Source organism: Kogia breviceps, chromosome 3 (assembly GCF_026419965.1).
Source record: "Kogia breviceps isolate mKogBre1 chromosome 3, mKogBre1 haplotype 1, whole genome shotgun sequence".
In the NCBI taxonomy this organism is placed as follows: Eukaryota; Metazoa; Chordata; class Mammalia; order Artiodactyla; family Physeteridae; genus Kogia; species Kogia breviceps.
In genome coordinates this window covers 79,131,627-79,148,791 of record NC_081312.1, presented here as the reverse complement: position 1 = coordinate 79,148,791, position 17,165 = coordinate 79,131,627, and the positions used below count along the sequence as shown (strand labels likewise).

At 37.4% G+C, this 17,165-nt stretch overlaps 1 protein-coding gene across 3 annotated transcripts in view; it reads left to right on the top strand.

The window, feature by feature from the left end:
• The window catches only part of AQR (aquarius intron-binding spliceosomal factor), a 107,943-nt gene that overhangs the window by 59,070 nt on the left and 31,708 nt on the right, over positions 1 to 17,165 (top strand). For all 3 annotated transcript variants that reach the window (XR_010839639.1, XM_059056463.2, XM_059056462.2), the window contains exons 23-25: positions 1,049 to 1,159; positions 3,621 to 3,730; positions 16,201 to 16,336. Coding sequence is in view for 2 of the 3 variants with exons in the window: in XM_059056463.2 (XP_058912446.1) it covers positions 1,049 to 1,159; positions 3,621 to 3,730; positions 16,201 to 16,336 (357 nt within the window). In the remaining variant the exon portion in view is untranslated. The remainder of the gene's footprint in view (positions 1 to 1,048; positions 1,160 to 3,620; positions 3,731 to 16,200; positions 16,337 to 17,165) is intronic.

Genomic DNA, 17,165 nt, shown 5'->3' with positions numbered 1-17,165 from the left:
TAGAGAATTACAAGATACATACTTACCTTTTCACAGCCTACTTAGAATCAGTATTCTGTCTCTTAAATTAATTGGAGAATCCTTGCTTCTGTATAGGTCCCTTTACCTTCCCCTTTTATGTTGTAGTTGTCATATGTTTTACCTGTAAATACACTGAAAATACCATCAGGCAATGTTAGAATTTTTTCTTGCAGACATCAAACATATTTTAAAGAACTCCAGAGGAGAAGAGTAGTCTGTTATATTTACCATTTATCCTTTATTCCTGATATCTCAGGTATCCTCTGGTGTCATTTCCTTTGTCTGAAGGATTTCTTTTACCAGTTTTAAGAGCAGATCAGCTAGCAATGAATTACCTTTATTTTCCTTCATATGAGAATGTCTCTAATTCATCTTAATTTTTTAAAGATATTTTCACTGGACAAAGAATATTGCATTGATAGTTTTCTCCATTCAGCACTTTAAAAATGTTATTCCACTTCCTTTTGGCTTCCATGGTTCTGATGAGAAGTCCACAGTCTTCAAATTTTGAAATATCTTTTTGCTAAATGTAATATATCATTTTTCTCTGGTTGCTATTAAGATTTTTTTCTCTGTCTTTAGATTCCAACCATTTAATTATTATGTGTCTGGCCTTAGATTTCTTTGGGATTATTCTGTTTATGGTTAAATGAGCTTCTTGAATCTTCAATTTATGTCTTTTGCCAGATTTGGGAAATTTTCAGCCATTATGTCTTTAAATACTTTTTCTACACTGCATGCTTTTCCCCTTCTTTCTAGGATTTGAAAGATATGTTATACCTTTTAATATTGCCTCATAGATTCACAAGGCTGTGTGTATTATTTTTTTAATCTTTTTTTTCTGCTTGTTGTTCAGGTTGGGTGATTTCTATTGATTTGTCTTCAAGTTCACTAACTCTATCTTGTCCATTCTGCATTGAACTTACCCAGCGAATTTTTAAATTTATTTTATCTTTCAGTTTTAAAATCTCCATTTTCTAACAATGTGATAACTTAGTAGTTTGCTATGTTTTCATCTGCTTTTTAGGTTGTGGGCCCACCAGGTACAGGAAAAACAGATGTGGCAGTCCAAATCATATCCAACATCTACCACAATTTCCCAGAGCAGAGGACTCTGATTGTTACTCATTCCAATCAGGTAAGAGAGAGAGTGTGTATGTGTGCATGCGTGCATGCACATGCACACATGCATGTATGAAGTGGACATGCGTGTATGGAGTGGGAGATGCATGAAAGCACAATGGAGATTTCTGCGTATATGATAACTTGATTATGGGCTCACAGAGTACCAGGAAAGGCTGATGAGCATAGTGTTTGTTATTGAGTTAATCTTGGATTATCACTGGTCATGACCAGACCATATTGAGATAAATATAAAAATAATCTTTTATTTCAAATAGAGGCAGTCCAAATGTGGAAAAGCTGAGAAGAATATTTGGATATGTGGTAATTGCCTTTTTCTCCATCATCCATGCTAAGCTAGACCTTTTACTTTGAGATCAAAAGCATTACCCTTACTAGTAGTATTTTTCTACTAGTAGAATGGATATTTCTAAAAGACTAAATCCAGATCATATTAATACTGGATTGAATTTTAAATCCTCATAAAATATGCATATGAATATGTATATTACATGGAAGGACAATTTTAGGTTGTAGGTCCAATACATAGGCATTTATAAATAGGTAAAACAAGCAAAACAAACTCCTTTCTTGTAAATAATGGATGAAAAATGGTCTTTACATTTTTATGTGTGCTGAGGTAATTATTCTGAAGCTGTCACTACCATAGAAATGAAAAAGAACAAGTGGTATTAACTCTCATGTAAAATGTGACAGGTAACTAGCTCTCAGAACATTCTGAAACATGTTATGAAACTCACATGGTAGTCTGAATCTCCAAAGGTACTTGTTTTCTCTGAATACGTATTAACAATAGTGATTTCAGTTGACCAGTTCTTTAAAAAAGTTGGTCTACAAAGAAACACTGAGTTTTTAGAATGCTAAATGTTATTTACGCTTATTCATCAACTTAATCTCAGGATTTTAAAATTAATACTATCCAATTCATTCACTTATGTTTTTATTTCTTAAAAGTTTATAAGTAACTGGCCTGGTGTACTAAAAAATTGTGCACAAGAGAGGGTTAGGACTTTATCTTGATAAAAGAAACAAACTATGTAAATACTTTTTTCTTCTATTTAATAAATTACAGTTTGTAATAATTTTACCTATTTGCAGATTCTTAGAATGAATAAGGAATTATTCAGTGTTGTTTTAACATAATATTTTTTAGTAAATTTTGTCATAACTTGATAACAACTTTCTATAGTATCCTCTACTTATGACTGTCTTGCGTAGCACAATTATAGAGAAGGTTATTTTTCAAAAATAGCCAAAGATTTCTTTGCTCCTTTGATAATCAGACCATCCTCTTTAACTCAAGTTGCTGATTTTTCACAACTGTTTTGTTTACCAGATCTTGGTTCCCATCTATAATTCAAGCAGTTCTCCAACATCACTTTAATTCATGATGAAATCTTGCAGTTTTTTCTGAGATTGCAATGTGCCAGTATTTTTTGTCCCCTAAATCTATGTGGTTCATGACTTTGGATAGGAAAGGTTTGGACAGTGAGTAATGCCATGTGGTCTGATCTATTGCATCTCAAGTTTTAGATGGAAAATATCAAGAGTTTAGAGAGTGTGAATTTTTTTCCTGAAAATTTATGATTATCTCATCAGTTTCTGAGCTCTAATTGCTAGAATTTTGATAGCAAAGGATATCTGTATACCTTATGTAGCCTGGATGTTTACAAGACTGGATGTTGATCTCATGGGTGGGGTTAAACTAGTGGTAAATTGGGAGAAATATTTGAGTGGGGCTAATTTTTAAATGTCATTTTATTAGCATATCTTTCCATGCAATGAAACTTTTGCCTTTCTGCAAAAGCTTACAACTGCAGATGATCAGATAGTAAATACTAGGATTTCAGGGAGCCCCAAATATGAACATTTCATAGGTAAATGGCTTTCATCAGAACAGTTTGCGATGAGTGCTCTGCTTCTTATTGTATAGTGAGCTAATTTAGACTTTCAGTCTAAGATTTGAATGATGCATTTTACCTTTCCTCTCTGTGATCCTTTTGAAGTATTCTACCCACACATCTCCTAAGAGGACTTCTCCAACCACAACTTTTCAGTTTTCTGCAACCCATGGAAATTCTGTTAAATAAAATAAAACTTAATGTGATTGTTAATTATTTTAGTAATTTTTACTACTTGAGAGAATGACATACTGAGCCAAAGCCTTCTCTTTTCATAAATTATCAGAGATGTAATGGATAGATGGTTTTTATGATTTCCAGTTACTAATTTGACCAAGTATACATATGTAGCAATATCAGAAATCAATAAAAATACTGTTTTGTTTAAATTATAAATGGCCTTAATATGTTTCCTTCTGTGTTTTGACTTTGATTCTTATCTGACTGGGCAATGCTCATTTGTTTCTATCCTTCTCATTGTTAGTTTTTGTTACTTTTAAAGGAGCCTACTGATTCTATAAAGTTCTCCATCATTTTTTTTTATTTATTCTCTAGGCCCTGAACCAGTTGTTTGAGAAAATCATGGCTTTAGACATTGACGAGCGTCACCTCCTGCGTCTTGGTCATGGAGAAGAAGAGCTGGAGACGGAGAAAGATTTCAGCAGGTGAGCAAATGGGGATTAGTTTTGAAATGGTATACAAATAATTTTTAACCTTCTCCTCTTTTTCTTTAATAGAGAACAGGAAAAGAGAGCAATGAATACTCCAACTGAATTCTGAAGGGTTCTAGTGTAACCTACTTAGGCTATACTAATTGAACCCAAAGTCTGTTCAGGATTTCCCTCTGCTCCAGTTCTGCATGTTTGTTCTATTTTTTTCCTCATACAGTTATTTCAGTGAAGAGAGTTATCTTTTCATCTTGTTTAAATTGCAGATATCCATTTGCTTTCTATTTATTGAAGTAATTTTTAAAGTTGCCAAACCCAAACTATACAATGTTACGCAATTCCTTTTCACATTTCATCTACACATTTAATTTGCATATATTTTAGGCACCAATTAACTGGATTCATTTAATGAAATGCAGTGGGAGATTAATGATAGTGTAAGCTTTGGGGTTGTAAATATTACTTCAGGAACTTACTGCCAGTTTAGCTGGACTTTATGCTTAATGTTACGTATTGTAAGGTGACTAAAACTTTAGAAGTCACATTTCCTCTGCTGTTAGTATTTTGGTTTTTTCCTTTAAAGTTGCTTTATGATAGCTCATTTCATTTATATTTAAATTCACTTTAAAGCATAATTTCAGTAAATAGGCATAATTAACAGCTGTACATAATAAATACAGCCTTCGACTATTGAACATCACTTTTGACTAAATAGATTATAGACATCAAAAGCTAAGAGAGTGTTAACTTATATTGCATTTATTTTGAGTTCTTGTATTAAAGAGATCACACAACAGGTTTTTTTTAACCTCTTTATTGGAGTATAATTGCTTTACAGTGTTGTGTTAGTTTCTGCTGTATAACAAAGTGAATCACCTAAATGTATACATATATCCCCATATACCCTCCCTCTTGCATCTCCCTCCGACCCTCCCTATCTCACCCCTCTACGTGGTCACAAAGCACCGAGCTGATCTCCCTGTGCTATGCACCTGCTTCCCACTAGCTCTCTGTTTTACATTTGGTAGTGTATATATATATCAGTGCTACTCTTTCACTTCATCCCAGATTACCCTTCCCCCTCCCTGTGTCCTCAAGTCCATTCTCTACATCTGCATCTTTATTACTGTCCTGCCCCTAGGTTCATTAGAACCATTTGTCTTTTTTTTAATTTTATTTTTTAGATTGCATATATATGTGTGTTAGCATACGGTATTTGTTTTTCTCTTTCTGACTTCACTCTGTATGACAGACTCTGGGTCCATCCCCCTCACTACAGATAACTCAATTTCGTTTCTTCTTATGGCTGAGTAATATTCCACTATATATATCTGGCACATCTTCTTTATCCATTCATCTGTTGATGGACACTTAGGTTGATTCCATGTCCTGGCTATTATAAATAGTGCTGCAATGAACATTGTGGTACTTGTCTCTTTTTGAATTATGGTTTTCTCAGGATATATGCCCAGTAGTGGGATTGCTAGGTCATATGCCAATTCTATTTTTAGTTTTTTAGGGAACCTCCATACTGTTCTCCATAGTGGCTGTATCAATTTACATTCCCACCAACAGTGCAAGAGTGTTCCCTTTTCTCCACACCCTCTCCAGCATTTATTGTTTGCAGATTTTTTGATGATGGCCATTCTGACCAGTGTGAGGTGATACCTCACTGTGGTTTTGATTTGCGTTTCTCTAATGATTAGTGATGTTGAGCATCCTTTCAAGTGTTTGTGGACAATCTCTGTTATCTTCTTGGGAGAAATGTCTATTTAGATCTTCTGCCTATTTTTGCATTGGGTTGTTTGTTTTTTTGATATTGAGCTCCATGAGCTGCTTGTAAAGTTTGGAGATTAATCCTTTGTCAGTTGCTTCATTTGCAAATATTTTCTCCTATTCTGAGGATTGTCTTTTCTTCTTGCTTATGGTTTCCTTTGCTGTGCAAAAGCTTTTAAGTTTCATTAGGTCCCATTTGTTTATTTTTGTTTTTATTTCCGTTTCTCTAGGAGGTGGGTCAAAAAGGGTCTTGCTATGATTTATGTCAGAGTGTTCTGCCTATGTTTTCCTCTAAGAGTTTTATAGTGTCTGGCCTTACATTTAGGTCTTTAATTCATTTTGAGTTTACTTTTGTGTATGGTGTTAGGAATTGTTCTAATTTCATGCTTTCACATGTGGCTGTCCTGTTTTCCCACCACCACTATTGAAGAGTTTGTCTATTCTCCATTGTATATTCTTGCCTCCTTTATCAAAGATAAGGGAAACATATGTGTGTGAGTTTATCTCTGGGCTTTCTATCCTGTTGGATTGATCTGTATTTCTATTTTTGTGCCAGTACTATACTGTCTTGATTACTGTGGCTTTGTAGTATAGTCTGAAGTCAGGGAGCCTGATTCCTCCAGCTCCATTTTTCTTTCTCAAGATTACTTTGGCATGTGGGGTCTTTTGCATTTCCATGCAGACTGTGAAAATGTTTGTTCTAGTTCTGTGAAAAATGCCATTGGTAGTTTGATAGTGATTGCATTGAATCTGTAGATTGCTTTGGGTAGTATAGTCATTTTCACAATGTTGATTCTTCCAATCCAAGAACATGGTATATCTCTCCATCTGTTTGTATTGTCTTAATTTCTTTCATCAGTGTCTTATAGTTTTCTGCATACAGGTCTTTTGTCTCCTTAGGTTGGTTTATTCCTAGGTATTTTATTCTTTTTGTTGCAGTGGTAAATGGGAGTGTTTCCTTAATTTGTCTTTCCAATTTTTCATCATTAGTGTGTAAGAATGCAAGAGATTTCTGTGCATTAATTTTGTACCGTGCTACTTTACCAAATTCTTTGATTAGCTGTAGTAGTTTTCTGGTAGCATCTTTAGGATTCTCTATATATAGTATCATGTCATCTGCAAACAGTGACGGTTTTACTTCTTCTTTTCCAATTTGGATTCCTTTTATTTCTTTTTCTTCTCTGATTGCTATGGCTAAAACTTCCAAAACTATGTTAAATAATAGTGGTGAAAGTGGGCAACCTTGTCTTGTTCCTGATCTTAGTGGAAATGGTTTCAGTTTTTCACCACTGAGAATGATGTTGGCTGTGGGCTTGTCATATATGGACTTTATTATGTTGAGGTAGGTTCCCTCTCTGCCTCCTTTCTGGAGAGTTTTTATCATAAATGGGTGTTGAATTTTGTCAAAAGCCTTTTCTGCATCTACTGAGATTATCATATGATTTTTATCCTTCAATTTGTTAATATATATGGTGTATCACATTGATTGATTTGTGTATATTGAAGAATCCTTGAATTCCTGGGGTAAACCCCACTTGATCATGGTGTATGATCCTTTTACTGTGCTGTTGGATTCTGTTTGCTAGTATTTTGTTGAGGATTTTTGCATCTATGTTCATCAATGATACTGGCCTGTAGTTTTCTTTTTTTGTGAAATCTTTGTCTGGATTTGGTATCAGGGTGATGATGGCCTCATAGAATGACTTTTGGGGTGTTCCTCCCTCTGCTATATTTTTGGAAGAGTTTGAGAAGGATAGGTGTTAGCTCTTCTCTAAATGTTTGATAGAATTCGCCTGTGAAACCATATGGTCCTGGGCTTTGGTTTGTTGGGAGATATTTAATCACAGTTTCAATTTCAGTGCTTGTGATTAGTCTGTTTATATTTTCTATTTCTTCCTGGGTCAGTCTCAGAAGGTTGTGCTTTTCTAAGAATTTGTCCATTTCTTCCAGGTTGTCCATTTTACTGCCATATAGTGGCTTGTAGTAATTGCTCATGATCCTTTGTATTTCTGCAGTATCAGTTGTTACTTCTCCTTTTTCATTTCTAATTCTGTTGATTTGAGTCTTCTCCCTTTTTTTCTTCATGAGTCTGGCTAATAGTTTATCAATTTTTTTTATCTTCCCAAAGAACCAGCTTTTAGTTTTATTGATCTTTGCTATTGTTTCCTTCATTTCTTTTTCAGTTACTTCTGATCTTTATGATTTCTTTCATTCTGCTAACTTTGGGGGTTTTTTTGTTCTTTCTCTAATTGCTTTAGGTGTAAAGTTAGGTTGTTTATTTGAGATGTTTCTTGTTTCTTGAGGTGGGATTGTATTGCTATAAACTTACCTCTCAGAACTGCTTTTGCTGCATCCCATAGGTTTTGGGTCGTTGTGTTTTCATTGTCATTTGTTTCTAGGTATTTTTTGATTTCCGCTTTGTTTTCTTCAGTGATCTCTTGGTTATTTAGTAGTGTATTGTTTAGCCTCTCTGTGTTTGTAGTTTTTACAATTTTTTTCCTGTAATTGATATCTGGTCTCATAGCATTGTGTTGGAAAAGACACTTGATACAATTTCAGTTTTCTTCAGTTTACCAAGGCTTGATTTGTGATGCAAGATATGGTCTATCCTGGAGAATGTTCCATAAACACTTGAGAAGAAAGTGTATTCTGTTCTTTTTGGATGGAATGTCCTATAAATATCAGTTAAGTCCATCTTGTTTAATGTGTCCTTTAAACCTTGTGTTGCCTTATTTATTTTCATTTTGGATGATCTGTGCACTGGTGAAAGTCGGGTGTTAAAGTCTCCTACTTTTATTGTGTTACTGTCGATTTCCCCTTTAATGGCTGTTAGCATTTGCCTTATGTATTAAGGAGCTCCTATGTTGGGTGCATAAATATTTACAATTGTTATCTTCTTGGATTGATCCCTTGATCATTATGTAGTGTCCTTTTTTTCTCTTGTAATAGTCTTTAAAGTCTATATTTTCTGATATGAGAATTGCTACTCCAGCTTTCTTTTGATTTCCATTTGCATGGAATATCTTTTTCCATCCCCTCACTTTCAGTCTGTATGTGTCCCTAGGTCTGAAGTGGGTCTCTTGTAGACAGCATATATACGGGTCTTGTTTTTGTATCCATTCAGCAAGTCTGTGTCTTTTGGTTGGAGCATTTAATCTATTTACATTTAAGGTAATTATTGATATGTATGTTCCTATTACCATTTTCTTAATTGTTTTGCGTTTGTTTTTGTAGGTCTTTTCCTTCTCGTGTTTCCTGCCTAGAGAAGTTCCTTTAGTGTTTGTTGTAAGGCTGATTTGGCGGTGCTGAATTCTCTTGACTTTTGCTTGTCTGTAGAGGTTTTAATTTCTCCATTGAATCTGAATGAGATCCTTGCTGGGTAGAGTAATCTTGGTTGTAGGTTTTTCCCTTCATCCCTTTAAATATGTCCTGCCACTCCCTTCTGGCTTGCAGAGTTTCTGGTGAAAGATCAGCTGTTAACCTTTATGGGGATTCCCTTGTATGTTATTTGTTGCTTTTCCCTTTGTGCTTTTAATATTTTTTTCTTTGTATTTAGTTTTTGATAGTTTGATTAATATGTGTCTTGGCATGTTTCTCCTTGGATTTATCCTGTATGGGACTCTCTGTGCTTCCTGGACTTGACTATTTCCTTTCCCATGTTAGGGAAATTTTCAACTATAATCTCTTCAAATATTTTCTCAGGCCCTTTCTTTTTGTCTTCTTCTGGGATGCATATAATTCAAATGTTGTTGCTTCTAATGTTGTCCCAGAGGTCTCTGAGACTATCCTCAATTCTTTTCATTCTTTCTTCTTTATTCTGCTCTGTGGTAGTTATTTGCATTATTTTATCTTCCAGGTCACTTATCCATTATTCTACCTGTTATTCTGCTATTGATTCCTTCTAGAGAATTTTTTTTTTTTTTTTTTTTTTTTTTTTTTTTTTTTTTTTTTTTTGCTGTATGCGGGCCTCTCACTGTTGTGGCCTGTCCCGTTGCAGAGCACAGGCTCCGGACATGCAGGCTCAGCAGCCATGGCTCATGGTCCCAGCTGCTCCGCAGCATGTGGGATCTTCCCGGACCGGGGCACAAACCCGTGTCCCCTGCATTGGCAGGTGGACTCTCAACCAATGCGCCACCAGGGAAGCCCCCTTCTAGAGAATTTTTAATTTCATTTATTGTGCTGTTCATCATTGTTTCTTTGCTCTTTAGTTTTTCTAGGTGCTTGTTAAACGTTTCCTGTATTTTCTCCATTCTGTTTCCAAGATTTTAGATCATCTTTACTATCATTACTCTGAATTGTTTTTCAGGTAGACTGCCTATTTCCACTTCATTTATTTGGTCTGATGGGTTTTTACCTTGCTCCTTCATCTGCTGCATATTTCTCTGTCTTCTCATTTTGTTTAACTTACTGTGTTTGGGGTCTCCTTTTCACAGGCTGCAGGTTCATAGTTCCTGTTGTTTTTGGTGTCTGCCCCCAGTGGCTGTGGTTGGTTCAGTGGCTTGTGGCAGGATCTGGTGCCTATGTTCTGGTGCATAGGGCTGGATTTTGTCTTTCTGGCGGGCAGGGCCATGTCCATTGGTGTGTTTTGGGGTGTCTTTGAACTTAGTTTGAGTTTAGGCAGCCTTTCTGCTAATGGGTGGGGTTGTGTTCCTTTTTTGCTAGTTGTTTGGTATGGGGCATCCAGCCCTGGAGTTCACTGGCTGTTGGGTGGAGCTGGGTCTTAGTGTTGAGATGGAGATCTGTGGGAGAACTCTTGCCAATTGACATTACATGGGGCTGGGAGGCCTCTGGTGGTCCAGTGTCCTGATCTCGGCTCTCCCACCTCAGAGGCTCAGGCCTGACATCAGGCCGGAGCACGAAGACCCTGTCAGCCACATGACTCAGAATAAAAGGGAGAAAAAAAGAAAGAAAGAAGGAAAGAAAAAGTAAATAAATAAATTTTTTTAAAGTTATTAAAATAAAGAAAATAATAAAAATTTAAAAAGAGAGCAACCAAACCAGGAAACAAATCCACTAATGATAACAAGCACTAAACAGTTGACTAAGATAAACATAAAAATCAGAAACAAATCAGTCGCAGACAGCAAATCACAAGTCTACAGTTGCTCCCAAAGTCCACCACCACAATTTTGGGACGATTCGTTGTCTATTCAGGTATTCCAGAGAGGTAGGGTACATCAAGTTGATTATGGGGAATTAATCTGCTACTCCTGAGGCTTCATGGAGAAGTTTTCCTTTCTCTTTGTTTGCACACCTCTTGGGGTTCAGCTTTAATTTTGGCCCACCTCAGCATGTAGGTTGCCCTCAGGCATCTGTTCACCGCCCTGATAGGAGGGGGTTAAAGCAGTGGCTGATTAGGGGGCTCTTGCTTATTCAGTCCAAGGGGAGGGAGAGGTGTGCTAGTTATAATTGGAATATGGGGTGAGCCTGAGGCCGCAGAGGCTGGCGTGACGTTGCAGCAGCCTGGGTGTGCCATGTGGTCTCCCCGGGGAAGTTGTCCCTGGGTCACAGGACCCTGGCATTGGTGGGCTGCACAGGCTCCTGGGGGTTGGGAGGGGGAGGCGGATGTGGCTAGTGACGTATGCTCGCACTCAGGCTTCTTGGTGTCTGCAGGAGCACCCTTAGCGTTTCATGCCCGTCTCTGGTGTCTGTGCTGATAGCTGCGGCTCACACCCATTTCTGGAGCTCGTTTAGGTGGTGCTCTGAATCCCCTCTCCTCTCGCACCCCGAAACAGTGGCCTCTTGCCTCTTTGGCAGCTCCAGACGTTTTCCTGGACTCCCTCCCAGCTAGCCTTGGTGCAGTAGCCCCCTTCAGGCTGTGTTCACGCCGCCAACCCCAGTCGTCTCCCTGGGATCCGACTGAAGCCCAGGCCTCAGCTCCCAGCCCCCACCTGCCCCAGTGGGTGAGCAGACAAGCCTCTCAGGCTGGTGAGTGCTGGTCGGCACTGATCCTCTGTGCAGGAATCTGTCCACTTTGCCCTGTGCACCCGTTTCTGCACTCTCCTCTGTGGCTCCGAAGCTTCCCCCCCCCCCGCCACATGCCATCTCTGCCAGTGAAGGGGCTTCCTAGTGTGTGGAAACTTTTCCTACTCCACAGCTCCCTCCCAGAGATGCAGGTCCTGTCCCTATTCTTTTGTCTCTGTTTTTCCTTTTTTCTTGTGCCCTACCCAGGTATGTGGGTATTTTCTTGCCTTTTGGGAGGTCTGAGGTCTTCTGCCGGCGTTCAGTAGGTGTTCTGTAAGAGTTGTTCCACATGTAGATGTATTTCTGATGTATTTGTGGGGAGGAAAGTGATCTCCACATCTTACTTCTCTGCCATCTTGAAGGTCCCCCTCCCAAAGTATTTTAGCTTCTGAAAAGTCAGAGGGCAAGATCAACACACAATTTATTTAGGGCTGTAGATTCTTAATTTTGGATCAGCTTGTAATGCTTCCCTGAGTTCTTCCCATGGGTATTTCTTCTTATTAAACCTAACTTACACAAGTGGGCTCAACTCTAAAATCTACCAATCCATAATTCATCATATGGGTGCTCATGGAATGCTAAATAGTGTAATTGTAAGTGTGGTGCAGTTCAATTTCTGGTATTTAAAGATATTACAATAGAAAAGCAGCAGAATTTTAAAAATGATTTCCGGTACTACCATGTTTCTCAGGAAAAAAGTACTTTTTGCTTTCTGATAGGCAAGTCAAGCTCCAGATCTTGTTAAAAATGTGTGTGCTTGTTTGATTGTGCATTTATTTCATATTTCTCTCTTTGTCATAATTAAAAAGAAAAATAGTGAATATTGTTTCACAATAAAATTAATATCACTTTCCCTAATCAAAAATTTTTGTATCTAGTAAGATAGCAGAGAGAGAGTGATCACTCATAATGCTACTTCTCCCACACAAGTTTTTATTAGTCTCTTTTTCAGTAATCATCTGTAACTATGCTATTATTTATAGTTGTGTACAGGCATACCACAGAGATTTTGCAGATTCAGTTCCAGACCATCATAATCAAGTGCATATCACAATAAAGCGAGTCACATGGATTTTTTGGCTTCCCAGTGCATATAAAAGTATTGTTTACACTATACTGTAGTCTCCTAAGCATGCAATATCATTATGTCTAAAAAAAACAATATACATGCCTTAGTTAAAAAATACTTTATTACTAAAAAATGCTAGGCATCATCTGAGCCTTCAACAGGCTGTAATCTTTGCTGGTGAGGGTCTTGCTTCAACGTTGATAGCTGCTGACTGATCAGGGTGGTGGTTGCTGAAGGTGGGGGGGTGCTATGGCAACTTAACTAAAATGAGACAAATGAAATTTGCCATGTGGATTGAATCTTGATTTCTCTGTAGCCGGCAATGCTGCTTGGTAGTATTTTACCCACAATAGAACTTCTTTCAAAATTAGAGTAAGTCCTACCAAACTCTGCTGCTACTTTGTCAACTAAATTTATGTAATATTCTAAATCCTTTGTGGTTATTTCAACAGTCTTCATGTCATCTTCACCAGTAATAGATTCCATGTCAAGAAACTTCTTTCTTTGCTCTCCCATAAGAGGCAACTCCTCATCTGTTAAAGTGTTATCTTGAGATTGAGGCAATTCAGTCCTATCTTCAGGTTCTACTTCTGATTCTAGTTCTCTTGCTACTTCTACCACAACTACAGTTTTTTTTCTTCCACTGAAGTCTTAATCCCCTGAAAGTCATCCAGGAGGGTTAGGATCAACTTCTTCCAAACTCCTGTTAATTTTGATATTTTGACCTCTTCCAGTGAATCACGAATGTCTGTAATGGCATCTAAAATGGTGAATCCTTTCCAGAAGGTTTTCAGTTTACTTTGCCCAGAACCATCAGAAGAATCACTGTCCATGGCAGCTATAGTCTTACAAAATGTATTTCTTAAATAGTAAGACTTGAAAGTTGAATGACTCCTTGATGCATGGACTGCAGAACAGATGTTGTGTTAGCAGGCCTGAAAACAACATGAATCTCATTGTACATTTCCTTCAGAGTTCTTGGGTACCAGGTGCATTGTTGATGAGCAGTAATATTTTGAAAGGAATCTTTTTCCTGAGCAGTAGGTGCAAACAGTGGGCTTAAAATATTCAGTAAACCATGCTGTAAACAGATGTGCTGTCATCCAGGCTTTGTTCCATTAACAGAGCTCAAGCAGAATAGATTTAGCATAAGTCTTAAGGGCCCTAGGATTTCTGGAATGGTGAATGAGCATTGGCTTCAACTTAGAGTCACCAGCGGCATTAGCCCCTAACAAGAGAGTCAGCCTGTCCTTTGAAGCTTTGAAGACGAGCACTGACTTCTCCTCTCTAGCTATGGAAGTCCTAGATGGCATCTTCTTCCAATAGAAGGCTGTATTTTTTCTACACTGAAAATCTGTTGTTTAGTGTAGCCACCTTCATTATCACAGCTAGATCTTTTGTATAACTTGCTGCAGCTTCTACATCAGCACTTGCTGCTTCATGCCGCACTTTTACCTTTTGGAGGCAGCTTCTTTCCTAAAACCTCGTGAACCAACCATGGCTAGATTCAAACTCTTCTGCTCCCTCACCTATCTCAACCTTACTAGAATTAAAGAGAGTGAATTACGGCCTTGCGTTGTCTGGATTAAGCTTTGGCTTAAGAGAATGTTGTGGCTAGTTTGATCTTCTGTCCAAACCACTAAAGCTTTTTTCATATCAACAATAAGGCTGTTTTACTTTCTTATCATTCGTGTGTTCACTGGAGTAGCACTTTTTAAAAAAAATTATTTATTTATTTATTTATTTATTTATTTTTGGCTGTGTTGGGTCTTTGTTGCTATGTGCAGGCTTTCTCTAGATGTGGCAAGCAGGGGGTACTCTTCATTGTGGTGCGTAGGCTTCTCATTGCGGTGGCTTCTCTTATTGTGGAGCATGGGCTTTAGGTGCACGGGCTTCAGTAGTTGTGGCATGTGGGCTCGGTAGTTGTGGCTCGTGGGCCCTAGAGCACAGGCTCAGTAGTTGTAGTGCACAGGCTTGGTTGCTTCGTGGCATTTGGGATCTTCCCAGACCAGGGATCGAACGTACGTCCCCTGCATTGGCAGGCGGAGTTTTAACCACTGCACCACCACGGAAGTCCCTGGAATAGCACTTTTAATTCCCTTCAAGAACTTTTCCTTTTCGTTCACAACTTCACTAACTGGTGCAAGAGACCTAGCTTTTGGCCTGTCTCAGCTTTCAACATGCCTTCCTCCCTAACCTTAATCATTTCTAGCTTTTGATTTGAAGTGAGACATGCAACTGAACACTGAGAGGCCATTGTAGGGTTATTAATTGGCCTTAACTTCAATATTGTTGTGTCTCAGGGAATAAGGAGGCCTGAGGAGAGGGAGAAAGATGGGGGAATGGCCAATTGATGGAGCACATCAGAGCACACACACAACATTTATCTGTTAAGTTTGCCATCTTGCATGGTTATGGTTTGTGGCACCCCAAAACAATTATAATAGTAATGTCAAAGATTACATATCACAGATAGCAAATGTAATAATGAAAATGTTTGAAACCGTTCAAGAATTTCAAAAATGTGACACAAAGACATGAAGTTAGCAAATGCTGTTGGAAAAAACAGCACTGATAAACTTGCTCAATGCAGGGTTACCACAAACCTTCAATTTGTAAAAAATGCAGTATCTGCAAAGTGCAATAAAGTGAAGCACAATAAAATGAGGTGTTCTTGTACCTTGCTTCTTAAAATTAATTAGTAGACTTTTTTTTAGTATAGTTTTACATCTACAGAATAATTGAGCAAATATTACATAGAATTCCATTGTATGTCGCTTTTTTGTTTTTAATTAGTGTTAAAAGGATTGAAGGAGGCACTTTTTATGGTGGAAAGAGTATATATACATAGGCTTTGGGATCCAATTCTGGTTCCACTTTTTTTCTTAACTACCTATCTCTGGACTGGGTACTCTCCAAATTTTAGTTTTCTTACTCATTCAGCAAACATTTATGAACATACTTACTTGGTCCAGATGCCAAGCTCCATGCTCTATGCCAAAGAATGATCAAATAAATTTTAAAATTACTTTTCAAACTAATCTACTTTTATGATAGTTCTATTCAGAGTAGACAATCTGTAAACTATATTCTGGTCTGTTATGAGATGAACTAGCACCTGAATGCACTGCAGTGTTTCTTTTGTGGTATGCGGGCCTCTCACTGTCGTGGCCTCTCCTGTTGCGGAGCACATGCTCCGAACGCGCAGGCTCAGCAGCCATGGCTCACAGGCCCAGCCGCTCTGCGGCATGTGGGATCTTCCCAGACCGGGGCACGAACCCACATTGCCTGCATCGGCAGGTGGACTCTCAACCACTGCACCACCAGGGAAGCCCCATGAAGGTCTTTTTATGAAGAAAAAAAAAAAAAAGCCAAACTAGAGGTGTGTTTAGTAATGTAGTTGATTCTCCTGTCTCACAGACCACTAACACATTTGCAGATCAGCCCTGATCCATAGGGTACATTTTAAGTAGCTTTAGTATAAAATAACTCAAGAACTGTTACTTATAGTAAATATAAACTTATGTTTTCTACCGTTCGTTTTTTCTCTTTGGCCATTTATCATTTCTATTATGATTTTCATAAATATTTTCTGACAGTTTCCTTGCAAGTCTCTTCATTATGTAATTTTGCCTTTTTGCTTAATTGAAATTTTTAGGTATGGAAGAGTTAATTATGTCCTAGCTCGAAGAATAGAACTTTTAGAAGAAGTCAAACGATTGCAGAAGAGTCTAGGGGTTCCAGGAGATGCTTCGTATACTTGTGAAACTGCAGGCTATTTCTTCTTATATCAGGTAAGAGATTAAGGGTTTTAAAATCATACTTTATTGTAATATGGTCTTCAGTTGGAAACTGGGATGGGTTCTGGAGATCCTTTCTTGAAAGCTTACTTTTTTGTTGAGTAGATTAAAATATATGCTATTGCCAAAGCTATATTTTTGAGTGTTAAATGTTTGTATTTCCTATTATCTTCACTTTTCTTTGCTAAATAACTTTGCTTGATGACTCATTCAGTGAAAGGCCAATGTTGCTACTTTAAAATCTTTTTTCTTTTTTTTGTCTTGCTATTGAGAAAGTTTCTAGTCTCTCTCCCTCTCACTCTCTCTTTTTTTTTGTTTTGTTTCCATTTTTTTCCATTACTATAGAACTATAACCGAACAATCTAGCTACCCAGTGGTAACAAATACAGTTCTTTAACTTGCTTTTGCTATGCATATTAATCAAGTAATGAAGAAAAACATACTTTCTTTTTAAATTTCTAGAAGTACATTTTGTTTTAGAATTAATTTCAAAGTAGGAGTTTAAGTTAAAAATTCTTGACTTCAATTTAGAGGCATGTTTTTGGTTTTGTTTGCGGGTGTGAAAATTAATGAGAAATGTAAAGCCAAATAAAATAAATAAAAATAAAGTTTAAAAGTCAGCTGGTTTACTAATAATTTTAAATGGATTAAACATAAATAATGAAGATTTTTGTATAACTGTATTTGTTCTCTTTGTTCTAATGCTATATTTGTATGTTTTGGGTATAAATCATAACACTGAAATTGTAAAATGTATATTTAAAAAAAGAGTTCCTGCTCATTATAAGCAGATAAACCAGTTGAGTCCATTCAGAATGAGCTG